Source organism: Puntigrus tetrazona, chromosome 12, assembly GCF_018831695.1.
Source record: "Puntigrus tetrazona isolate hp1 chromosome 12, ASM1883169v1, whole genome shotgun sequence".
Classification (NCBI taxonomy): domain Eukaryota; kingdom Metazoa; phylum Chordata; class Actinopteri; order Cypriniformes; family Cyprinidae; genus Puntigrus; species Puntigrus tetrazona.
In genome coordinates, this window is record NC_056710.1 from 14,105,956 (window position 1) to 14,132,137 (window position 26,182).

The 26,182-nt window shown below is 35.2% G+C and overlaps 1 protein-coding gene across 4 annotated transcripts; it reads left to right on the forward strand.

The window, feature by feature from the left end:
- stxbp4 (syntaxin binding protein 4) lies at positions 1–25,830 on the forward strand. Of its 4 annotated transcripts, none has more exons than XM_043253092.1 (23): positions 2–236; positions 1,009–1,159; positions 3,740–3,813; positions 3,986–4,081; positions 4,168–4,237; positions 4,321–4,395; positions 5,703–5,782; positions 6,702–6,831; positions 6,986–7,118; positions 7,578–7,684; positions 7,866–8,088; positions 8,191–8,269; positions 10,921–11,018; positions 11,680–11,776; positions 11,958–12,070; positions 12,185–12,274; positions 12,428–12,493; positions 16,191–16,367; positions 17,230–17,346; positions 18,359–18,408; positions 19,834–19,967; positions 24,213–24,270; positions 25,289–25,830. In XM_043253092.1, exons 3-23 carry the CDS (start codon positions 3,747–3,749, stop codon positions 25,395–25,397), a joined length of 2,169 nt encoding a protein of 722 aa, XP_043109027.1. In that variant the 5' UTR covers positions 2–236; positions 1,009–1,159; positions 3,740–3,746; the 3' UTR covers positions 25,398–25,830. The 4 variants fall into 4 exon arrangements, with proteins under 4 accessions (XP_043109026.1, XP_043109027.1, XP_043109028.1 ...); XM_043253093.1 differs by having other exon boundaries at positions 1,012–1,159; XM_043253091.1 differs by lacking the exon at positions 1,009–1,159 and having other exon boundaries at positions 1–236.
- The last annotated feature ends 352 nt before the right edge of the window (positions 25,831–26,182 follow it).

Consider the following 26,182-nt stretch of genomic DNA (forward strand, 5'->3'; position numbering starts at 1 on the left):
AAGAAACTGACCTAGCTTGAGGTACTGAGACAAAATGTGATTACCACATGAACGATGTTACATTATAATAACTGTTCGTATGTTACCGCTTGAATCAAGTTAATTATGGCAAAAGTTTAAGAAGCGTCTTAATCCGTCATCAAAAAAGTGCGCGAAATGGTCTGAACGAGCAATAACGTTACTCTCCTCACGATGTTAGGCCTAATGAACATTTCAACAACACGGATATGCAACACGTAAGTATTCTTTAACCCTTAAAAAATACACTTTAACTTTCAGGGATCAATTTATCCACAGTTTAAAAAAGTTTTCAAAATAGCACCGACAAACGTTTAATCGCATCCAAAATAAAGAATACATGTGTATGTCCTGTTTATATAAATACACATGCACGTATATAATGAAAAAAATATGTTTGCATATATGTAATCATTTGACAGCACTTTTTTTAAAGCTCGGGTTTTATTTGCTGTGAATGGTTACATTTAAATAAATAAGGTAAAGACGTTTGAAGTAAATTTAAGGTAAAATTTGGCTTAATAGTTTATGAAAAAAATAGCAAAACCCCATAATGTTCGAATTTTTGTTGTTCTAGTCTTCATGAGTTATCACCATAAACATCATGCTGCCTTACTTACTGTACTTTAAAATTGCAGCCTGGCTTCAAAGCGCCTCCTCATGGTCACCAGATGAATGGCATCATTTAACCTTATTTCTCCTGTGGTGCCATTCAAGGATTAAGGGCCACGAATGGTTAAAAGATTAAAATATTTAAAAATTGTGGTTTATTTATAGGCTATGTGTCAGGGTTGTTGTTGTTTTTTTCTTGGAGTATTTCAAATACAAACCGTCCTCAGTGATGCGAGTGGTAAAACGTTTTTTTCTTCATCATTTTTAAACACTTTTAATGCATTTCCATTTGTTTTTATTTAGTTTTTTTACACGCATACGCAGTTATTATTTTTACAAAGCTGACATATGTTTCTTAATTGTCTTTTCGGTTTTAAGTAGACTGCGCTGTAGATTCAGCGTCCCTGCGTCAGAAATCATGCAGTCGGATTCCCGTCCCCTCGATCCACATCACAGCCGGTGTCAAGTTTTGAGCTTTCCTGCCTCCGGAGAGGCAGAATCATCATCAGCTGTGACAGCGCAGAGAGAGGTGAGGCGAACCATGTGACTGCGGGGTATCAGGAGAGATTAGCGGATAGGTAGGAGTATGTCTGTTAGTGTCTGGGTAGATTGCTGTCTCTCGGTCATCGAGACTGACCTGATTTGAACCGCCGTTCCCCCCAACCCGGTGATACTGTAGACTTTCCGACGAACCATCAGTTGCTTGTGGACCTGCAATGGCACTGCTTCCACAAGTGGAGGCAGAACACTTTGACGGGCTGTCGCTCCTCTACTGGTAGGAAATGCCATTATCTGGTTGTTATCAGGCTGAGTGACTTTAGATTAAGCAAATACTAATGCTTTTAAAGCTTATTTGATGTCTGTCATAGCCTTATTTGCTGCGCTCGAGTCGCGTCTTTGATTCTTCTGCTTGTTTAAACGTGTTGTCTTGGAACACTTCGGCGTATTCCTTCTCAAGCGTTTGCTATTGTCTGGTAATGCAGAGAAAATAGCTTTACTGGAGAGCAGCTGACAGCATATGAGAACTCGTCGTTTAGAGTTCATTATCTTTGTCTCGGCGATGAACTAGCATGAAGCGGAAAGTTAAAGAAAGACAGACGAGATGCATCGTAGGGGGGAAGCCTGCGTAGTTTTGCTGTAGTCACCCGAGCGCATATCCTTACACGGCTTGAGCAAGGTAAGACAGATTAGGTAGAATTAAGTGATCAGTTTAATGCTGGATCTTTTGTAACACAATCTCACGCGCTACATCTGAGCTCTCTTTGTTCATGGTGACTCGTTAAAGACAAATCTTTTTATTTCACGTAATGCTTCACGATGTTTGTGTTTCGTTGGGAAAAAATCTTTTGGATGGAAGCAAACGCGCGGCGACCGTGACTTGCAGTCAAGGACGGATCGTGTCGTCATGAACGTACAGTGATTCTAATTGTCTTTGTTGCTCTTAATGTGACTGAGATTAAAGTGCATTGTTTACGATGCAGAGGGGGAGATAACGAAGAACGCTTATTGCAGAGATGGGAATCAGGTTAAATACAGCACTAGCAAGGAGCGCAGGCGTTTGTCCTTGTCATCCTGTTCAGTTCGCGCTGACCGCCACATGAACTCAACAAAACAAAAACAGCACTTTTAGTCTGAGATTTAAAAAGTTGTATCATCATCTGTTCCATGAAAAACGTTGTCTTTTGTTAATACATGCGTGTTTCCATTTAACTAGTTTTTTTTGTATGAGTTTAGTACTTTTAATAATTTTTACACTAATACAGAATGTATTTTTGCTTTTTTATTACTTATTTTGTATTACTTATTTTCTCAATTATCATAATTTGTATATGTATATTACAGTGCCGATGCAAAATAAATATTGACTGGATTTTAAGTTAAAAAACATACTTTTTTCTGATATGTTTATAAACTTGTATCTTTCATAAAACTGTACAGACATCTGGAGTCTCAGCGACTCCAGGTATGAATAAACGCAGTGCATTTCACATGCTTAGTTTTTCTAAATATTATACACAATGTACAAGCACACTCCTTAAAATTTAAATATTTCATTTTTCTGCAGTTTTTATATTTCTTTATATATTTATATATTTTTTTAGCTGTGTTTAGCACTGACCTCAAACAAACCCACCGTTGCTACTGAATAACAATCGCCTTTTCAATAGTGCATGCCTACTTCTTTGTCTAACAAACGGATAAAGCTTAAATAACATCTGTTTGCTGAATTTTGATGAAGTCAGATGCACATTTAAACGAATAAGAAGGGAACGTTGTGTATCGGTTTTCAAATCGCTTTTTTAAAATTCTATACATGCATCGTTGCATGTAGCCTCCAAAGGAAAGCATTTAAAGTACACTTTAAAAGAACATGATGGAGGTTGAAATGTAGATTAAATAAATACCAGAAAATATGTGGTAATATTTGTAAATCTTTTACTCAATTTGTACTCGATGTCCTAGTTAAAGGCAAAAACATTCTATTCTGTTGCTTTCAGTCTGTTATAAGGATTAAAGGTAATAGAGATCAGGCCATCGTTGGCTTTGATACATACCCTCTTTCTATAAAGGATTTATCATTTGGTGTTTTGAGTGTTTTTCTACATGTTTAAGGGATTTTTATGTAAACCCACACAAGTAACCTGCTTCCTATATAAGTATTTAAGCATTTATTAGTTCAGCCACCATTCTGTTTTATTATACTCAAAAGCGATTTTCTTTTTAGCTTTTTGTATATTATGTCCATAACATTACAGATATTTAAAAGCATTCAGGTCTGCATCCAAATTATTTTTCACCTATTTTATATGAATGCCCCCTTTAAATATTTTTATTTTTACATATTTCACATTTGACATGATCTTTTGTCATAATGGACGGATGTGCTACTCTCTGTATATGCAATATTTTGAGGGAAAAGAATAGGAATGATTATGATGTCCTTTCTTTTAGGATTTAATCATTCATGCCTCTGAGGGTCAACCGCATTATTACCATCCATTTAATAATCTGTATTTTAAAAAAACAGTCTGGAACATTTCTCTGAAAATCTTGTTTTTATAGTAATATCTCTTGTACTAATATTTCAAGGAATCTCTCTTTTTTTCAGGACAATAATGGGGCCCCATGGCATCAACCGTGCTGTGGAGAGACTAGAGTTTACAGACTGTAAAAAAGGACTTGGTGAGAACCAAACAAGCATCATTTCTTACAGTCTATAATAATGTTCCTAGAAAACTGCTTTACTCTATTTTTACTCTATTGTTCAAAGCATTCGGTGCTCAATTTGATTTGCTTTGTTCTCTTACCCCCATATAAAAAATTAATCCTAAAAATCTTGTTCTCAATTTGACAGGCGTGAAGATTATTGGTGGCTACAGGGAACAGAGCGGTGAAGAGTTCGGCATTTTCATTAAACGAATTTTGCCAGGTGGCGTGGCGGCACAGGACGGTATGTTCTCTTACCCAAAATCTCCACTCAATGTTTCTGCTTAGATTCTTGGAATGATATATGATATACTTTTTTTTGTCTTTCAGGGCGTCTTAGAGCAGGGGACCTCATTTTAGATGTTAACAACATGAATTTAGGAGGTGTTACAAATGAAAAGTAATGCATTCTGAATTGTATTAAAACAGAAGATGCCTAAAGTGGAGTCAAACGGCTAATCTAAGAAATCTGTTTGATATTAGGGCAGTGGAGGTTCTTCGGATGGCGTCAGCTACAAATCACATGTCTTTACTGATTGTACGTGACGACTCTTCCAGGTAAGATGACTTTTCATGAATTGCGTGACGTTACATTTTTTTAAGGGAATAGATTTTTTTTTTTTTTTTTCTGTGTTGTTTTGTTTTTAAGGATTTTAATTATATGGAGACAGGAAATACTGATTGCCAAGCACAGAATGCATACTGTTCATTATATGCTTAATCCTATAAATGGATGAGTACAGATGAGCGTCTCGATTTTTTGAAATCTAAAAATAGTCTTAGTACACTTAAGTGCATTAACGTCTTTAGCACTTTATTGAAAATTTTGCCATTTGTTTAGTGTGATGCTGTTTTTCCAACACTAAATTTCTTGTTTTTTTTTTTTATTTTTGTTAAACAATTTCTTTTTAAAATATGAACTCCAAACATTAGTAAAGCTGTTTATAAATCTTCTTAGGAGACTTGATCTATAGAGTGAGTCCATACTGGCAACATGAAGCCGCTACACCGTGCTAAATCGCTTTTGGAGGATGCACGCAGAGACTTTTGTTTTGTTTTGGCATTGTCTGCTTAGCCAGAGGTCTCGGATTTGGGCAGTTGTCAAGTTCTTTCTGTCTGTCTTTGTTTAAATCGAACTGGCATTTTGCTGGTCACAGTGACTTCCTGATGAGCACTTTTGTTCTCCCGACTCAACAGCTGTTGACGTATTTGGGCCACAAGTCTGTCATATGTGTCCTGGGTTGAACCAGCTGAGACCAGGTTTTAATCTGTAACATTGTAAAAGGATTACCTTCATAATTAATGGACAATCAGTCACCTCAAACAAACTGCTTCAGTACAGTACACAGATTTTGAGAACATAATACAAATTTAAAGATTACAGCCTAGATCGCATTTCTGGCTTGGAAACAGTCTGGCCATTAACTTTGATACCAATTTATCTGTAATGACTTCCGTAATCTAATTAAGTGCTTCTAAGCTCCTTTTAGGACTAATGAGGAAGTTGCGTTTAATGGGAGATGTCATATTAAATAACTTCACACAGCCTTTTAAAATGTTGTTTGGGGGTTTAAAGTTTGTTGAGTGGGTGCGTGTTAATAGTTTTGTGTATTTTAAAATCTAAAAAACGATAATATTCTCCAGCTCTTCCTTAGAACAAGTTTGTTCATGCTTGCGTAACGCTTGATTTTACAGAATGGAAAACCCACATAGCGTTTATGCTTCGAACACAACACTGACAGAAAGTGTTAAGAAAGACGTAGTCTGTACAAAAGCCCTCTTATTGTGAAGCACTGGAAAATTATGTATTCAGAAAATCGATGAGGTGAATTTATATGTGACTGTCTTTATATGTTTATAATTAGGAGGGAATTTGCTGAGTTAATGGAAAAATACGGCTCCAGCAGTAGTACCAGTTCTGGATCAGACACCTCTGTTTCCACAGGTACTTTTTCACTGCATCTGTCATTATACTGAATTTCAGGAGTGAATGACTAATGTCTGATTTTGAAAACCTGCAACAGCTGACAAAAATGGCTTGCAATGTGCCAAAGATTTTCTACATAACGTCAGCATTCTACTTTTTCTGCTTCTTGCTACATGTACTGCATAAGCTAACTGAGACTTGTTAATGCACTTGCATATCATTGCTCTTTTGTTGATTTTAGTTGCTTCCATTGTCTTCAGTTTTGGATGAAAGTGTCTTATAAATGACTAAATGTAAATGTGCATAAAATGCTATTTCTGTCATTCAATTCTACACGAATAGCCACTTCTACATCATGCATGCATGCATCAGAACACACTTTAAATGTATATGTGTACACTATTTTTTTTTTTTTAAGTTGGGGGTGAGTAATTTATAAAATAAGTAAATTGTTACTTTTATTTAGCTGTAATGCATTCAATTCACAAGTGACAGTAAACACGTTTAGCAATGTATTGCAAAAGACTTCTATTTCACTTAAATGTTGTTTTTTGAACTTTCCAATCATCAATAAAGAAAAAAATCCTCACAGAAAACAGTAACGCAAATCAAAATGTACACAAAAATATTAAGCAGCACTCTCATTTCAAGAAATGTTACTTTGGCAACAAATCAGACGGGTGTAATTTCAGTTGTGACATTATAGGAATAAATAACATGCATATTATAAAAATAGAAAACACTGGTATTAAATTGTTATATCGTCGTTATATTGTTATATTGTTTGATCAAAAAATGCATGCTTGGTATGCATAACAACCATTAACGATAAATACCCCAAACCTTTGGACAGTGGTGTTTGCATAAAATATGCAAAGAAATCTTATTCTAAGTTAAAGTGATTGAAAGTATTAAAAAGCAAATCTCTTGTCTTCAGGAAAGATCACCGACACTGCCTCCTCCTCCTCATCTTCCAGATCAACCAGTCCTCTGCTTCTGAGCCCTAAAGACCCAAACCCAGTATACACCACTGCCTGCATTACCTCCCCACCTCCACAAGTCTGCACGTGAGTGCCATCCTTTTGTGTATAATTTTACTACCAAAACAAATTACAGAAACTAGCAGCTTTCTCACTGTTGCTGATTGTAGTTTCCTGATTGAAGAGACTAAACTGTTTCTGCTGTTGTTCCAAGCCCTTATGTTTACCTCTCTTTCCCCAGAGACTGCATGATTCAGTTGATATGTGTTGCCAAAGGAACTGGATTAGGTTTGGTCATCAGGGGCGGAGCTAACCGAGCCGAGGGGCCAATGGTCTATGTTCAGGAAATAATACAAGGAGGTGATTGCCAAAAGGTATTTTTTTTTAATCTAATTTTGTAAAATTGTAGAAAAGTTTAAGATCAGTGATTTATTTATTTTTTTAAGTCCGCAAGAATGCATTTTGATCAAAAGTGACAGTAAAGACATTGGTAATATTGCAAACGATTACTGTTTTGAATAAATAGTGTTCTTTTAAACTTTTTATTTATCATAAATTATGGTTTTCGTTAAAATATAAAGGAGCTCAACTGTTTTCAACACTGATAATAGCATATCAGCATAGAATGATTTCAGAGCTGAAGTAATGTCTGCTAAAAAATTTATGTTTTTATAAATAAATAAAATTGTTAAAATGAAAATAATTATTTTAAACTTTATTTCATAATATTACACTTTGTTTATTTTTAGACACATTTTGTTTGAAATAAATTAAAGTAAAATTAAATACATTTTAGGTCCATTAAATGTTTTTTGGGTTTTTCTTGACTCTAGGATGGGAGACTAAAGGCTGGGGACCAGCTCATATCCATCAATAAGGAATCACTCATTGGAGTAACACATGAAGAAGCCAAAACCATACTCACTCGAACAAAACTCAGGTTAAATCTCAAATATATATGTCTGTGTGAACAAACAGTCAAAAGACAACTTTTCAAGAATGACAACATAATGTAAATATACTTAGTACTGTATCTTCTCTCCTTCCATCCAAGACAAATGCAGATGCATGGTGACAGATTATAAAATCAGATAAAAAAACATCACTGTTTTGCCCTACAGACCAGACCCTACAGTAGAAATAGCATTTATCAGACGAAGGTCTTCGTCAGGCTCCAGCAGTGGACCCCACAGCCCCATCTCCCTTCAGCCTCCCTGCACTACAGCAGCCCAACTTAGGCCCGCTGGACCTGGGGGAGCAACTCTGCCTGGAGGTCTCGTTCCTAAAATAGCCAACACCCCCAACTCTGGAAGTGAGACGTTGCCTTCTGTAGAACTTACTAAGGTGAGATTTAAGACTACTCAATAACGCAACTCAATAACTGTTCTTGCTTTAAAAGTGTGGTTTAAGTTTTCTTAAAGGCTTCAATTTGTGTCTTTCCTACAGGTACGGCCAACAACAGCAAAGCCTATTCTCACCCCCGTGTCCTCACCTGAGAGTGCCTGCACCACAGTGGCCAACTCTGGTACTGCAAGACTATTTCCTTCATAGGAATCCCATATGAGCTCCGTACTGTACAAGTTCAACTCTGTTCAGAGCATATGTTGAGTAGCACAGGAAATTATCCAAGGGAACAAAATAATAGTTACATTAAAGGATTTAAAATGCATAAGGGAAAACAAAAACGTGAAAATATACTGGTTTTGAAAAAAGGTATGCATTTATTTCATATTATACTTATATGCACATCTCATTGCTGCATAAATTGGTTGCTGTGTAGCTGTTTTATATGCATTACAGTTGGACTCACGAATACATTTTTTAAATGAAAGTAGTACAATGATGTTTAAATGAAATATTTCAATAACATTAGTCATAACAATACAAAAAAGTCACCATGCAAAACATTTTGATGGTGTTTAAAATATGAAAAAAACATTCTTTAAGGAAAATATTATTTATTTCGTTTTGATTTTGGGGCCAATTAATAATATACTTTGTGAGAATTACCTGTTAAATTGTAGAAGTGGGAACAAAAGATTCAAAAAGTGATTTTTGAATCTTTTTTTGATCCATTTTTAATATTTATCCAACTATAAAAACTAAATTTCTTTTGCTGTAACTTTTACATAACGCATGCAGTAGATTTTTTTTTTACTTAGTTCTGCTTAGAACTGTAATCCCAACATTAAAATGACAATAAAGAAAACTTAATTTAAACCGACCACATATGTGTTCCTATTTATATTCACAGATTGAATAGCACTGTCTGCGCAGCCTTTCACATTCCGATGCTTTGCGCGTGGCATTTTGCCTTTGAACAGTCTGAAACTCATAGATAAGGAGCATTTTAGCATAACCTGGATTAAGCTACCTGTTCGGCAGACGTGTGCTGATGAGATGCTGTGTTTGTAACTCAAGATAATCCAGCTGGCATGGTTTTGAAAATGGATATTACCATCAACATGACACATAACTCCAGGTGAAATCGAGGATACTCAACTCTGTTCAGGACAGGGTTTCATTTCATTGAAGAGAACCTTTAATAAAGCTCTTCTGAGCTGCGATTTATAACAGATTTAAACACCAGCTGTACTTGAACGAGAATATGAAATATGAAATGAAGAAAAATAAATTAAATACTGTAATTATATAGTGTAATTTCTGGAGCCTTTTTGCGATAACAATTTAAACGTTGATTGAAATATTAAACCATTATATTTGATTTCATATAATAGCTTGAGTAAATGCTTTGTGTAAAAGCCAGAATTAATATTGTTTTTTTGGTTTTTTTCTAGAAACCCCACCCAGACCAGATCTGCCTTGTTTAAAATAGCGCCAACTCTGTATGCAATATTGCATTGGGAACACCCTATGAGGGAAACACTTGTATATTTTCACTAGAGCTCAGTTAATGAAAAGTAATCATTTTATATTGCATATAATTCTCATTGAGACCCCTTTAATGCACAGGGCTGTGAGGGGGGACTCTCTGATATTTCTCTAAAATGGCTTTGAATTTCCAGGAATTTACTATCGGGAAATAAATCCCTGCAAAAAGATAAACAAATATGCAGAAAACAAATGAGTGAACAATAAATGATGAGATAGTGAGCTCATGATCAGAGCACAAACCTGTAAGCTCAGTTACACTCACAGTTATTCGTCATATAAGAGGATTTGTCAGGGTTGGCACTATTTTAAGCAAAGCATTGTGCATTCTCTCCAGTTTACAGTCGGGTGGGGTTTATGGAGAAAAAAACAGCCTATGCAAACAAAATTAATTCCTGCTTGTACACAAAGCATTTATCCAAGCCATCATGAGGGATCAGATATAATGGTGTAGTATTTGAAAGAGAGTTTAAACTGTTGACCTGAATTGCCCTCAACATTTTCAGAAACTAAAAAACATGCTGTAAGATTTACTTTTTGTTTTTGAAGGAAGTCTCTAATGCTCACCAAGGCTGCATTTATTTGACGCATTATTATTGTGAAATATTATAGCAATTTAAAATATATACTTTTAAAATATAATTTTATTACCATGATGGCAAAGCAGATTTTTCAGCATCATGTTTCTAGTGTCACATGATCCTTCAAAAGTTGTTTTTAATATGGTTGTTTGCTGCTGAAGAAACATTTCAAATAATTAGGAATGTTGAAAAAAAATTGTGCTGCTTGATATTTTTAAGGAAACTCAAAATACTTTTAAAAAGTTAAAAGTTATCAATTTAATGCCTACTTTATGAAAAAAAATATTTTCCAAACTTTTGAGTATATAATTCTTTTTGCATTAAATACAAAATATGAAAGCAAGTGTCTTCTGCAAGCAAATTTTAAATCAGTGTTGCGTTAATGTCTGACAACCGAAAAATATTAAACATTTTGCTAGAAAACATGTCCTATATTTCTGTAAAATTAATTCTACTTAATTCGATATTTTGTTATATAATGCAGAGACACTCTAGAATCTGTAAGTGGGACTTAAATGCCCAAATACTTCTGTGAAGCATCTACTTAAATAAATTATACTCTCATAGAGTTATGTAAGAGTCTTACAAAAAAAATGTGATGTGCTCTACCAAAATCACAAACAGCTGTTTTGCAAAAGAGCTTTTCATTTGGATTCTCTCTCTCTCTCTCTCTCTCTCTCTCTCTCTCTCTCTCTTTGCCCAGATGCAATTGCTGCCTGTAATCCCAGCAATACCTGCAGACCCTTGAAACCTCTATCCTCGACTCCCAGCTTCGAACTCAAGCCCGAGAAAATAGAGCAGGTCTCCATAATACAAAATTACAGAAACATCCCTTGTTTACAGCAAGGTCACACAATGGGCGTCCCCTCCAGCGGGCTTTAATGATTAGTTACCCATCAGTCTGAGTACTGTATTGATCTTTTACGGTTTTACTATCATGTGTGGAGGGCGTTATTCCCACTGTTGAACAATATGTGCAGTTAGCATGCTATCCTGTATCCACACCTCCTGTGGTATTATGGGAAAATCAATAGAGACTGTGCCATAGCTTCATTATGTTAAATCACACTGGACTACAGCAGTTTGTAGATCTGTTGTTAGGGAAACGAATGTAGAGAATTAAATTTTGTTTTTAATTATTTTAAATTCCTGAAGCTCATTTTACAGTAATATGTAGTTTTATTAAATATTTATATAATTTTCTGAAAAGACATATTTATAGTTTTATTTGTAGTTTTTATTTTAATTAAAATCAAATACATTTAACTGACACTAAATACATGAATTATATTATTTTTAGTTGTATTACATTTTATGCATAGACTTTGAATCGTGTGTGTGTGTGTGTGTGTGTGAAAGAGAGAGGGAGAGAGAGAGAGAGAGAGAGAGAGAGAGAGAAAGCACTGACAACGTTATACTGGTGTAGCGTATTGTTCTAAAAGGGTGTTTATTTTTTCCACAGGCACTGGAGGTACTGGGATTGAAGCCTACTGAGTCTCAGGTCCTGACTCTGAGAGAAAGGCTGCGTTTGAACCAAGGAGGGACAGTGGCTTATGGAGGTGAGAAAAAAATTGGTAGTCTTCATTATGTCATAGTTGTTCATGTACCAGTGGCTCTTTACCTCTCCTAACTTATACAGGACATTATTCCCGCTTTAATAATAAACTCCTTAAGTCATAGTGGTATGAGTCATTTTATATGTCCGAACACATTTTAGTATGAATTTTTTTTTTCTGTAAGATTTTGAGAGAGTGGCAAAGGAACTCTTCAAACTGCCATCCAAATCTGACTCAGAACAGGAAGTAGTTCGATTGACATCAGATGATCTCATTGAGTCCCAGTTAAACACCACTGTAAGTGTTGTTGTTGTTGTTTTTTTCAGCAGAAACGCATAATGTGCATATATATGTTGTATTATTTGCCAGTGTTTTTTATATAATATTGTGTATTTACTGTTATTTTCTAAGCCATCGTTATCAGACTCTGATGATCTGGATGAGATGGAGCGACTAAGAAAAGACCACATTGAGGCCTTAAGAGAGCTCAAGAGAATGCAGGTACCAGCATGACAGCGATTTTTAAACATTGTCACATGCTGGAGTGTGTGACATTCATTCATGTGTTATTGAGCGAAGCTCTTATTAATCCTATTTGTCAAAATGAGTGCGCTACTCTGATGCTGACTCATGCGAAGATCTCTCTTCTAACAGGATAAGCTGGCAGAATCCGAAAGCCTTAATCATAAGATGCTGCAGGAACTGACAAAAGTTAAACAGGTACGCAACTCATTCCAACAGCTCTCACCATAAGCAGAACAGTTTGTTTTGGTGACTATTTTAGCAGGCTACAGCATTATAACTGCACATCTGCAACCTATTCATCAACGCGATTGCATTTTAGAATGATCATAAGATGATCTAAATTACTCATCTTTTCATCTTATTTAAATTTCTGCATAAAGCTTTAATACATTTTTACATGCAATGAAGTTTATAAATAATTAGTAGATTTTTCTAATTACTTTAGAAGTTTTTCAGAATTACATTTTTCAGAATTACATGCACCGTGTTAGATATGCCACAGGGGGGAGCTCTGGGCACATGTGCCATTGAACTCTTAAAGGTGAGATGCAGGTGCTCCGTAGAGTTAAATGCTAAAACTGCATTATTTTCTCAGCAGCACTATACAGAACTAAAATAAAAAAAATGAAAAATGCTGTGAGCAATACCCAAAAATCTATTTTCAGTGTGTTACGCTCACTACAGGAAGCTTGTAACGCCCACATTAAGAACATCATGTGGGAGATGAAGTATGTAGGACATTGAGGGATGGCGGTCGGTGTTTGGAAATAGTTCTTTTCTATGAGTTATAAAGAAATGGGCACCCACAAGCCCTTTGGGTTCTATCTCAGAGCCTCAGAAGTGCTCGTTACGTAAAACCAAATCCAAAGAGCCTCAGCATTCTATGCAAGATTAATTGGACTTTAATGGTTTTATTAGACTGTTACTAAGGCAGCAGAGCAGTACATTCGGATCATCCTGCTGCATATCAATTAAGCAAAATTGTCAGTACAGTTTATTGTTATGGTTTATAGTTTTGAAAATAACCACCGACATTTAAGTATTGCTTGTGTGTGTTACGGACATGACTAAAAAACTACAAATTGTGCAGCTTGTTGAAAAGAGGTGTGTTATTACCTTTTTTAAGAAATCATAATTAATTTGATCAGAAGTGATATTAAGAACATTTATGTTTCATTTCAATTTCAAATAAATTTTGTTTCTATACATCAGAGAATCCTGGTAAAAATATGAAATGGTTTCCACAAGAATATTAGGCCGCACAAATGGTTTAATATTGATTTTAATAATACAACACAATGTTTCTTGAGCACCAAATCAGCATATTAGAATGATTTCTAAAGTATTGTGTGGCAATGAAGACTGGAGAATTGCTGCTAAAATATAACTTTGCCACCACAGGAATACATTACATTTGAAACTGTATTAAAGTAGAAAACAGTTATTTTAAATTGCCATGATATTTCAAAATATACGTTTTTTTATTGTATTTTTTATATAATTAAATGCAGCCTTGGTGAGCATAAGACGGGCACAGAATATCATAGAGACTTGTTTGTGGACTCGTTTTGATATTTTGATATTTATTTATTTTTATTTGTAATTTTTGGCCATATATCAACATGCTGGAAGAACACGTTAGCAATCAGTTAGGGACACCTTCATATCATGGCAGCAATTTTTTGCCAGAAAAAACACCGCTCACATTTTCTTGAAACGGTGGTGGACTATTAGTGCCCTCTTATCGACCCGGTTGCTGCGATATCTCCTCTCGCAAAAGCATTCAATTTCAATTCACTTGCAACAATGAATTGAAGCAACACCAATTTCACTTGCGGTTGACTTTGAGAGATGATCTAAATAAGAAGGAAAATGCAGTCATACTCTTTATCAAAGCTTCACATTGAATGTTTGGTCAGCTGTACGAGGCCCTGTGGCGTTTTGATTGGTGTCAGGGTCAATGCAACTTCTGTCTCTCCTTCCCAGAGCGCTTTGCTCCAGTCTGTGGAGTCGCAGCTGCTCCCTCCTGGAGCACTACAGAGGGCTCGGTTCGTATCCAGTTCATCAGACTGAAGCGCTAATAGATGTACTACACTCCCTGTGGTGTGAAACCAGGGCTTTTTAAAGCCCTGTATGTTTCTTTAAAGCTTCGTTCTGTATTGCTGAATCCTTTCTGCTCTCTTCACCCCCACCCACACTTTACCTTCTATATCTGCCATTAGAGCAACAGGTAGGCTGATGGGCTTTTCAGCATCGAAGCAGTGGGCTTTTAAGCCTCCTCTCTTGTGAGAAATGTGCAGGCTACATCACTGTCCACGCAGCGTTCACCCAGCTACATTACAGCAAAACGTGTATAAACGCGAGGTGTGACCATGTCCATGTGGTTCTAGGGATAAGATCTCTCCATTTAAATTTTTAGTGCTCTGCGATCTGGGGATACGGATACAATAGAGAGCTTGTTTTGAGCTTTGAAAAGCCCTACACCAAAAATGAATTGACCTGAACTGAATTTCATTTAAAATGTATCCATAGTTTGTTTCCCAATAAGAATATCTAGACATTGTTAAAACAACACTGATTTGCTTTCAAATCAAAATTGTTTTCAATATTAACACGTTTTGAAAAGCATCTTAAATCAAGTCTTTTTACAAATTAGAATAAAATTAACTTGGATCAAAAATGAAAAAATAAACAAATACTGTATATATATATGTATATATATATATATATATATATATATATATATATATATATATATATATGTATTACTGTATAACTAATCATAAAATAAGTGCTGTTGATTTGATAATCAAATTAAGTATTAACAAATTTAAAAAAATATGGCTGCTACTATATATGAATAGAATTATTCTGCTCTAATGCATTCACTATCTCTATAGATTTATATCTTAATATTCATTTTCATACTTCATTAAATTCTTGTTCATTTTTTTTTCCCCCAGCCAGCTCCTCTGTTTCTCAGGATTTCTGGGACAGAGTTATAAAGCGTGTGCTTTTAAATTCCACATTCTTTGAAAATTACGTTAATTGTAACCAATGCACGATCCTTATAATCCACTTTGCATTTTCTCCATTATACAGGGACGTTAAATGGATTTATAGGCCCCTCTGATAAAAAAGAAAAAAATTATGTAAGATCTATCATGTCTATTTAAGTAAATTTCTTCATTCAGTGGGCAATTATCTGTACCCTTTTCATAATTTAGTTATTCCTGGTTCTCTGAAATAAGTGACAGTTAATAGTACCCAGGATGAGTAAAGTCTTACTCTAATAGGTCCGCAGTAAGAAAGTCACAAAAATGTTTAGTTGTAAACTACCACACGTTCATTTATACAGTAGATGCTCACAGTGTGCTTTTCGCACATTTCGTGTCACCTGTCCATTAAGAATGCTATCATACCCCACAGCTTCATAATTACAATGGCCTGGTTACCTTTCCTTTGTCTGATGTCTATTGAGCGATGCCGTGCTGACAAGTATCCGATGATGTTGTGGTTTTCGCTAATGCCAAAACATCTTTCGATATACCTGTATTATGTAACAGCTTGTTTTACTGGTTCGCGTCTGCCAAAAACCTGCTCTGTCTATTCTCTGTAAAGCAGAGCTGGACATAAAGAAACTTGTTTTCACATGACTTGTTCTTTCAGCCGCTTTAAACTTCTAGGTTAAAAGAAGCAGAGCTGTGCTTTGTCATGCTGCGAGTCTGGAGGGAAGTGATGGAGGAAGGAGGGGGGGACGAGACTGTGCTGGCATTTCTTTTCAAGTGCACTGAGTTTGCAATGTTAGGGGGAAGAGCCCCTGAGCATTGTAGCGTCCTACTGTACATGCACTCTCAGCACTGTCGCTCTAAGTGGAACTCCGCTGTTGCAGGAAGCAAAATCTGCAGTGGAGGAGAGTCGATCCCTGCGGACCCGGATCCATCTGGCAGAGGCCGCTCAGAAACAGGCCCGGGGAATGGAGATGGACTATGAAGAGGTTATCCATCTCCTGGAGGCTGAGATAGCTGAAATGAAGTCGCAGAAAACTGAGCAACCCGGCCGTGGAAAGGTAGCCCACTTTGAGAGTTTGACACTAGACATTCCCAATCCACATCCCCTGCACGGCCCCACTCCGGGTGTTAGCTCTCTCGTGTACTATAGAAAGTAGGTCACTGTTTGCTTTGTATTATTCAGTAACTGGGCTGATGTGCTGCGAAGGCTTTAACATGATCTTGCAGGGTGACGTGGGCTGATGAGGTTATTTTTGAAAACTCTGGCTAGCAACCTTGCGTCTCTCCAGGATAGACTTTATTTTCACAGCAATTATTTTCACAATAATTATGTAGTGTGTATATATATATATATATATATATATATATATATATATATATATATATATATATATATATATATATATTTATATATATATATATATATATATATATATATATATATATATATATATATATATATATATATATGTATATATGTGATATGTATGTGAAGAAGAGTTCAGATGCAAAAGCCTCTAAAAGCCATCTTGGTTAAAAATGAGATAGCAATACAGAGTGAATGCTCTTCACACTTAGTATATATTCATCGAGTACTTTCACTTGAAATGCGCTAAATGCCAGCTTCAAGCCACTGAGAAGTACCAGTACTTTAATAGAAACCTATACAAAGTAGCCAGAAACAAATGCTAATTCTAAAGAAAAACACCAGACGTACTTGGATATATATAGTTTTAATTATTATTATAACTGTAAAAATGATTGAAAAACACACTATGTAATAATTGTATTGCACAATCACCTTCACCAGTTATTGCAGTAATTGCAAAAACTTATTAGACACGATTTGAATCAATAGCATTTATTTGCATAAAGAAAAGTAAATTTTACTTTATTAAAACTGCAATCTCTTCTATACAGGACGATCTGCAAGATCTAAAAAAAAGGATTTCTGTACTCGAATGCCAGCTACGGAAGAGTGAAACTGCAAAGAAGGGTTTTGAAGTCTCCACGGGTAAACTTCTTCAGTTTGTGGAGGTGATATATCTCATTTTGTAATTAAGTGTAACCAAATGCGCATTAAATCTTTACATCCTCATCTTAAAATAAGGGTTCGCCACGAAAATTGCACATGTGGAGTGACTCAGGATATTAAATTGTACTCTCTCTCATTGTACTCTCATCTCATTTACACTTCTTTTGTTGATTTTGACAAAGAGGCAAAAAAGTGTGTGTGGAATGTCCTTCTGATGGCATCCATCAGCTTCTATGAAGCGGCCAAAGGTGGTCGTCCAATCATAGCTTATTTACCTCATCATTCCAAGAGTTCTTACAAACATAACGGACATTTTTTTGTACTGACATTTATATGATTGACATAGAATGTGCGGTAACCCTTTCATTAGGCAGCTATTTAAAAAACAAAACAAAAAAACATGACATCAATGTGCAACTGTTTTTCCACTGATGCTGCAACTCAGTTAGCACGTCACTGGACTTTGTAAATCAGACATTTACCACAGAACAGTTCAAATAAACATGTACTTTACTTCTGTCTTTTGCATAAGAATATAATAATATATATTCCAGAAGTATGCGATGCATAGCCACTTTGGTTCTTGCTGAATATGGTTAGCACTGCATCCAGAATTTAGTTCATTTCGTGGACACCGTGCATCAGATACTTCATTTTATTTGCACTTTTACCTATATGCTGTATGTACCCTGTAATGCAAATATTATTTATATTATCATCATAGATTTAAAATATTTAACCGTACAAGCAGTACTAGCAGCAGTGGTATTAATAATAATAATCCCCATCATAATTTTTATTATAATATTTATTATAATAATCTTCATAATGTAGTATTATTATTATTATTATTATTATTATTATTATTATTGACTCTGCTACTGTTGTACAGGTAAATGGTTTAAATCCATAACAACAATAATTATAATAAATATATCTTTATATATCTTTATGCAGCTTTAAATCTTGCAAATATAGACTAATCTGATTACCTGCATTTTAAAACCCCCACAGGCTGTCCAAGGTTTTTTGTCAGAAAACCAAAGCGGTTCAAGAGGCTATAGGTAAGATGATTATTCTCATACCCTTGTCAGTCTTTTGTTAAGGCAGATCTAATTATTTGACTGAATTGTAATCTAATTTGAAGTATGCCAGACAGTAATACTACACTTCGCTAGCAACAGGTGTGTGGAAACGAATTATTTAATAACAAAGACTCTTCCTTTAGGGACCTTTTACACAGTCATTACAGTATGCCATTGATATTGTAGGAGGCTGTGTATTCAGGGTGTGTAAATGGTAACTTTTTTTCCAGAGTAAGTCTTTTGCCTTTATTTCTATTATGAGAGAGACTTCGCTGGCAGGGACAGGGATAGTTAATGACTAGAGGCCAGGACAACACCTTCCTGTGGCAGTGATGTTGATTAGGCCCAATCAACATGGCCTCCTGCAGCCTGTCGCCCCTTGCCCAGCTAGCAGAGAACGTCTGGAGAGCCCTTTTTCCCTCTAATGATCATCCCCACTGACTGAAGAGGCCACTGTGTCTTTTTCTATTAGAGCTAGAAAATATTGCGCATGTCCTCAGCAGTCGAAATGAAGGCTGTCAGCAATTTGCGGCAAAATACAATTTTACAACTTGCAACTCGCTCTTCCTTGAACGCATCCAATAAATGAAAGATGGATCGTTAGTTACATGCTAAATACGAGTTCATTTCGTAGAACTTTTATCAAACTCTTCTTTACTTTATACTGTCATTGTTATCTAGCCCTAAAGATACCATAGAAGTTAATAAGTTCATTAAAGTGACGGTAAAGATTTTTATATTTTTACAAAATAAAGTATTTAAAAATGTTTTTCTTTTACTTTCTATTCAGCACTTGAAAAGAAAATCACTATAAAGCACTATTTTAAACATTACTACTGACAATATGAAATATTTATTGAGCAGCAAATCGGAGAATGTTGAGCAATAAAGCGACTGAAGTAATGGCTGGACCATAGGAATAAATGACATATTATATGTAAATATATTATTAATAAATTATTTATTTTTAAATAAGACTGTAGCAAATCTTAATCCAGTGACTCAAATCAGTCTGGACCAAATTCATTTCAGTTTTCTGTTAATGACCCAAAAGTGTGGTAGTTTCATAATATGTTTTCATAACACTGGTCCATCCATGTCAGTGGGTCTGAATCCCCTTCCCCAAAACCCCTTTATTACGAGTCATGCTGGGCTTCTTTTACGCCAATCTTCCCAGCATGCTTTGTTCATTTCAGGTCAAAGGGAGTGCACTCTTGTAGAGCTTTTATAACAAGTCTTTTGAAAATAATACAAGACTGACACAGTTTTTCGGTTTTAGAGAGTTAAAAAAAACAATGCGAAATAAAATCGAATAAAAAATATGTCTATTAAATAAAAAACGTTTAGGTTAAGGTTAGGTTACAGTGCTTAAAAAAATAAAGAGTTGTGTGTTTTGTTTTTCAGTTCTCCCAGCGATCCAAAGTTGCCTCAGACCTTGTCATCTCGAGGCGGGAAGAAACCACCCTGGACAGCATCGGGTCTCGCTGGGGAAGCTAAAGAACTAACTAATACTGTCAGAGGCATTCTAGAGCTGGACTGTAAGTGTACACCCATGTTTTCTGCTTTGCCATTAAAAACAAACATAACAAAATCGACCTAATTGCAACTATCCCTCGCGTTAGTTTGTCTGACGCTCATACTTGTTGGCTTGACACTTTTTGTGTCACACGAAAATGTATCTTACGGCACCAGCAATTTTAGATGAACTTGGTGAGATGTTATCGTTCAAGGGGGATGCATTTTAAAAATGTGACGCAAGTCTTTTGTTTACTTTAAGAACCACATTCAGTCTGCTCATTTAGCCGTTGCTTCAACTCCTGACCCCATTCAACTTTGTAATTCTCAGGAAAATATGTAGCTTACCTCACAGCAACATTTGACCTTACATAAATGCATCTAATGACCTGTAGAGGTCAAAACATTGGCAGTCTTTCCGTGATCCCGTCTCATTACGAGCCTCTTAAACTAGACACATTTAAACATTATTCTATCGTTAAGACCAAGATTCAACGTATTGTTCAAATTTATAGAACCTATTTAGATGGCGTTAGCCATGTAATATCTTTTTTTCCTTTTCACCAGACAGCCTAGTGATCTACATTTAAGTTGATTTAATAATGTGCTTTCTTGCTGAATTTTTCATATCCTGTCTGTTGAGTTTCTTATGATGTAAGCGTTTTCACTTTTCGCCATATTGTAGAAAATGAGCCAAACCACCTTAATCATGAAATCTAATCTATTTAGAGGTGTATAGTGAATAAAATTAGGTCGATCTCATAAGGAAACACAATACAAGGTGTATTTGCTGTTAATACAAGCCTTTTAGATCTGATTCAACTCGCTGCTGCTATCGTTGCCTGGATACGAAGCTGCTAGAAAACAATTGTCCACATCTTTGGCGCAACTCTATATTATGTTAAATGTAAAAATACTATCTTGTTGGCCTAGTTAAATTGATCCACTTTGTCAAAACATACTGATATCAGTCCCTCCAAAGCTTTGGAAGCGTAAAATAACACCGAGAAGCCTGCCTTTTTCTTTTTCTGTATTTTAACATGTTCAAAACACCTTCATAAAACTCAAAATGAGCCATTGAAGCATGTCAAGTATTAAAAAGACCTGATGGGTAGACTGAATAATAATATAGACAAATAGTAATATTAGCTGAAGTAGCCCGTTCTTTGTACCTCAAGAAAATAAGTGGGTCGTATTGTCGATTACAGACAGGCATGATTTTTCTTGCATGTTAAAGGAAACAGACAGTTCAGGGACGCAGCGGAACCCAGACAAAAGAGCGTCTCCGGCCTTCTCTTATTCTCTCAATACATAAACACTGAGGCTAATCAATGATGGACACGCTTTTCAACCATTTTTTTCATTTGTGTTTTGAATGAACATTGTGTGCAGTGAATATATTTGTGCATTTGAATAGCGAACTTGATTAAATGGCATAGTGAATTTAATGAAATGGCGTAATAAATGAATGCTATAATAAACTTTCATGAAATATTTTAACAAAAAAACATAGATCAGTGCATCGATTAGAGTATCGAGCTGAAGGATACGTCCTCCTTGCAGAGATGGTTAAGCTAAAAATGGAAAGTTTGCTTACCCTCAATGTCTTTTTTTTTTTCTGTGGAACATAAAAAGAAAATATATGAAAGTCGTAGTTTTTTTTGTCACTGCGGTCCAAACCGACAATGAATATTGAAAAATAAAATATTATTTGCAAATAGTACAAAATGAATCATCATGGTACGACTTAACTTCAATGTTTTTACATTAAGTATACTTATTGTGTTCATGTTTGGTGGTATTTGTAGGTTTAAGGGTGGGTTAAGGTGTTATGGATGGGTCAATAGTGTAAATATAAATGTAATTATATTTGAAAAATACAATGTAAAAACGTGTGAGCCAATAAGTGCATTGTATCAAATGATTAATTTAAGTATATAGAATATATGTAAAGTGCGACCCAATAGGTACATATTAAAGTAAATACTTATAATATTTAATTATTTAAAATAAAAAGGCAATTACAATAAATAGCATGATTGAACATCTTTTGAAGGTACCAAGTGATGCACAAAAACGAGAGAAACATGGACAGACGGATGGATTAGAGTAGAAGATAGAAGACTCTAGGGGTCAAAGGATCAGTGAAGCTGAGGGAGGGAAGAAAGAGCTAAAATGATTGCTCTGGGAACAGGGAAACGTGTCCCACACACCTGCCAGCATGTGACCTCTCAGTGAGTGATACTCACGTTTTGACTGAATGCTTCTCTGCGGGGGAGGACGAGGCAGGCTTTGAGTTGCACATGGAGGGCCACCCTCATCACACCGATTGAAACCAAGAGAGAGCAACTCCAGCTCAGCTCAGAGACAGGCGGTGCTCTCCACGTGATGGATGGAGCCATGTGACAGGCTCATCAATGAGGCAGAAGGGGAGACATGCGTTGGAATAATTGGCCTTTAAACGGAAAATTATATCATCATTTACTCAAATGCAAGAATTTTAAAGGACATTGTCTTCTTTTGCATTCTAAAAATATTAATATCTCAGGTTTGGAATGACACTAATGAGAGAATTTTCGTGCGGGCCCTTTAAGAGAACAGCAAATCAATTTTGGGAGAGCGTCTGCAGCTTATCCCAATTATATCTGATTTGCTGAGGCGTAATTTGAGGCAGCTGAAATTGTCTTTCCAGTATCATGGTGTTGATCTAGTGAAATCATTCGCTTTTGGTTACTAGAGCAAGGCCTTTAGAAAACAAAGAGTTTATTGAATTAAAGAGGCATGTGATGAGCTACTTTACTCTGTCCCAAGGCAGTAACGGTTTGTGTTGACCGTGGATACGTCAGAACACTGAATGCAAAAAAGATCTCTAGACTGTAGAATTTAAAGACTTGATTTGATGGCCACTAAAAATGGAACGTCATTCTGATTATATTCTAAGAAACAGTTATGAAATAAGTATTGAAATCTGTCTTTTTAATAAAAAAAAAATGACAAATTGTCCATCCAGTATTTCATATTTTATGTTTGGCGTTAGTATGAAACAATTAACAGTTGTTTGAGTGATGCAAAGTATACCTTTTTTGTCAAATTTTACCCTTTTAAATTAGCCTGAATTATTTAGATGTTTAATAGTTGAATGTGATGAGTCTAAACGTTTTACTGTTTTAGTTTTTGATACATTAGGTATAAGAGTAAGAGCAAACGTGTGCATATTTTTAAAAAAAAGAGAAATATTTGCATTAGCTCCAATTAATTTATTAATAATTAAATCATGATAGAATTTTAGTTCTTTCGCTGTTCGTTTTTTGCTATAATAATGAATTATAATTGCTTAATCTCTAATTAACTACTTTAATATTAAATGTTACAAATATTGCCAGTGCCAGTGATAAATGCTATAAAAACACGAAATTATGTTCCAGAATTTCTTCCTTACATTTTCTGCTCATTTGTTTCATATGTAGATACAAAAAAATCGACTGTAAATTCCCATAGGTACTACATTATATGTAGACGGGGACATTTGTTTGTAGAAGACGGGATGCGAGACGGCATGAATTATTCTTTGGCCTTTCCTGTCAAAATGTTGATTGTGTGTGAAATCTAGACAGTGGGATATTATGCGTATTAATTTCATCGCCCTTTTTTTGATCAGATCATATTTGTGACGAGAAAGCCATAAAGTCATGCCAGGACACCGTGTATGCCAGCAGCCTTACTTTTGTACTCAATTGTACTTCCTGCACGTACAGAGGGAGTGTCGAGATCAAATTCTGTCAGGCATTTGTTACCAAGTATGGTGGCACGTATTAATGCGATTCCATACAGAGCCTTCAGTAGTGTCTGCTTGCATTTTTTTGATTTTTTGATTTTTTTGGCTGATGTCCAATTATTATAACCTGGCACACATCAGTTCTCAATCCGAAGCTGTGCATTGAGATAAAAAGTGCATCCTTAAACTAAAATCTGATTCGCTCCCATTTGATGCTTGTTACACTTTCACTGTACATTCCTTATTTTTTATGAAAATAGCTTTTCAGATTATGCAGATATGTCGGGACACTTAGCATATTCTTTTATGACCCCATTTCATCCAGTTGCCAGGAAATTCTCACGGTCACTGCCCTCTCAGGATCAAGAGGATCAGCGAGAAATGTTGCAATGCTGTTTTTTTGTCTTTGTTTAGTTTCTTTTTGGCTTCAGACTTCTCTAGTGTCTTGTTTGTTGTCCTCATGTAGAGTAAATGTATCTGATTTCATTTACAGGTTTACCTTTTGGCTGGGATGAGGCATACACTGCTGATGGAGTGAAGTACTACGTAAAGTAAGTTATGAGAAGCTTCAGGTACATTCGTAAAAAAAAAAAAAAAACGGTTCTTTTGTTTCTGGTTTGCTTCCCAAATGTAAATAACAGCTCTCTTGTTTTGAAGGGCACTTCATAAGTTGTTTGTGCAGCATGAGATAAACGGTTTCAGCTACAGTAAACATTCTCAATAGATACATTGCAAAAAACTGCACTTCTGCAGCCAAATGTTCGGGAACAAAATAGCACAAAATTGCAAATATTGCTGAACCGGCAGAATCTTCATTTTGTTATTGATTAAATTTAGGGAACCTTTTGATCTCTAGAGATAGGAAACCGATCTCCTCTTCCCATGAGCATGGTCTTTTATTTGCATAACTTTCAAAACAACCCAGTTAGTATTGCAGACATCCATCACTCCTTTTGAGAGTTTTGAAGTTGCACTCAATGACACACCCATGAGTCCTGAGTTCTGCATTACACACACACACACACACACACACACACCAGCATTCACCTGCATGCTTAAAATGTCCCATGCACGCTTTAGATGTTTGGGTTTAGTAATAATTCATACTTTTAGTTAGCAAGGTCAAAAGTGACAGTGAAATCTTTTCCAAGGTTACTAGAAAAATTGATGCTGTTTTTGAACTTTCTATTTAAAAAAAATGTATTATGTGTAGACAATTGTGTGTTCCATGAAAGTATTAAGCAGCACAACATAATAATATAATGAAACATGTTTGCACGTGTGACACTAAAGAATGGTTTCAGAATGGTTTTGCAGCTTTGCAATCGCAGGATTAAATGAGATTATAAAATATATCAAATATAAAAGAAAACAATTACCATTTAAATTGTTATATTATTTCTCAATATTAGTCTTTTCCATTTATTTTAACAAACAAATTCAGCTTTACCAATTTACCAACCCCAAACTTTAAAATGTTTGTGCACATTTTTTTTTTTTATTATTCAAAACATTTTACATTTAGCGATGTTGTTTGCTAATTTAATATTTCTTTTTTTTTTCCTTCAGTCATGTAACTCAGACAACATCGTGGACTCATCCTGTCATGAGATCTTTGGGTTTGTCAGAACCAGAAGCAAGTGACCAAACCCCGAACTCTCCAGAATCTACAGCCTAGACTGTGCACTCTTCTGCCCAGCTGTTCGGTTAAAACAAAAATGAAAAGCATCACAGCAGCGTATAAACATCAAGCGATATGTGCATGATACAAAAGACAGTCGGGAAAAGAAATCTCATTCATTAATGGAAATCTACACACTCTCAGAAAAGGGTATACCAAACTTTGACTGGGGCGATTACCTTTCAAAAGTACTAATGTGTACAAGTAACATACCTTTAAAGGTCGTTTTCTTTTTTGGGGGAACTGTTTCTTTAAGGTACTAATTATGTGCTATTAGTTGTTAATGGAGACAAATAGAAAAAATCAAAAAGGTGTTAATTAAGGTACAGTCATGTACTTTTTTTTAGCTTTTATACTGCCCCAGTGACAGCTTTGTAGTAGTGCTGCCAAATGATTAATTGTGATTAATTGTATCCAGAATACGTTTTGTTTATATGTGTGTATATGTATATATATATATATATATATATATATATATATATATATATATATATATATATATATATATATATATAAGAAAAAAATGTTGTTTATATATTAAATGTCTATGTAATATAAAATATATTAATATAAATATATTGATGTAATATATACATACAGCACACACAATCTGTATACGACTTTTATTTTGGATGCGATTAATCTTGATTAATTGTTTGACCGCACTACTTTGTACATTTTATTCTGAGAGCGTACAACTGATACTGAAATATGAAGCAAATATGTCCCAAATACTCCAGCTCCTAGATGGGTTAAGATCTCACATTCAAGTTTTCCCCATT

Coding starts and splice junctions, on each gene's coding strand:
- stxbp4 (XM_043253090.1), top strand. CDS start 1,347: ATGGCACTGCTTCCACAAGTGGAGGCAGAACACTTTGACGGGCTGTCG. Junction 11,777..11,957: donor AGGGACAGTGGCTTATGGAG/GTGAGAAAAAAA, acceptor TTTTTCTGTAAG/ATTTTGAGAGAGTGGCAAAG. Junction 18,409..19,833: donor AGCGGTTCAAGAGGCTATAG/GTAAGATGATTA, acceptor TTTGTTTTTCAG/TTCTCCCAGCGATCCAAAGT.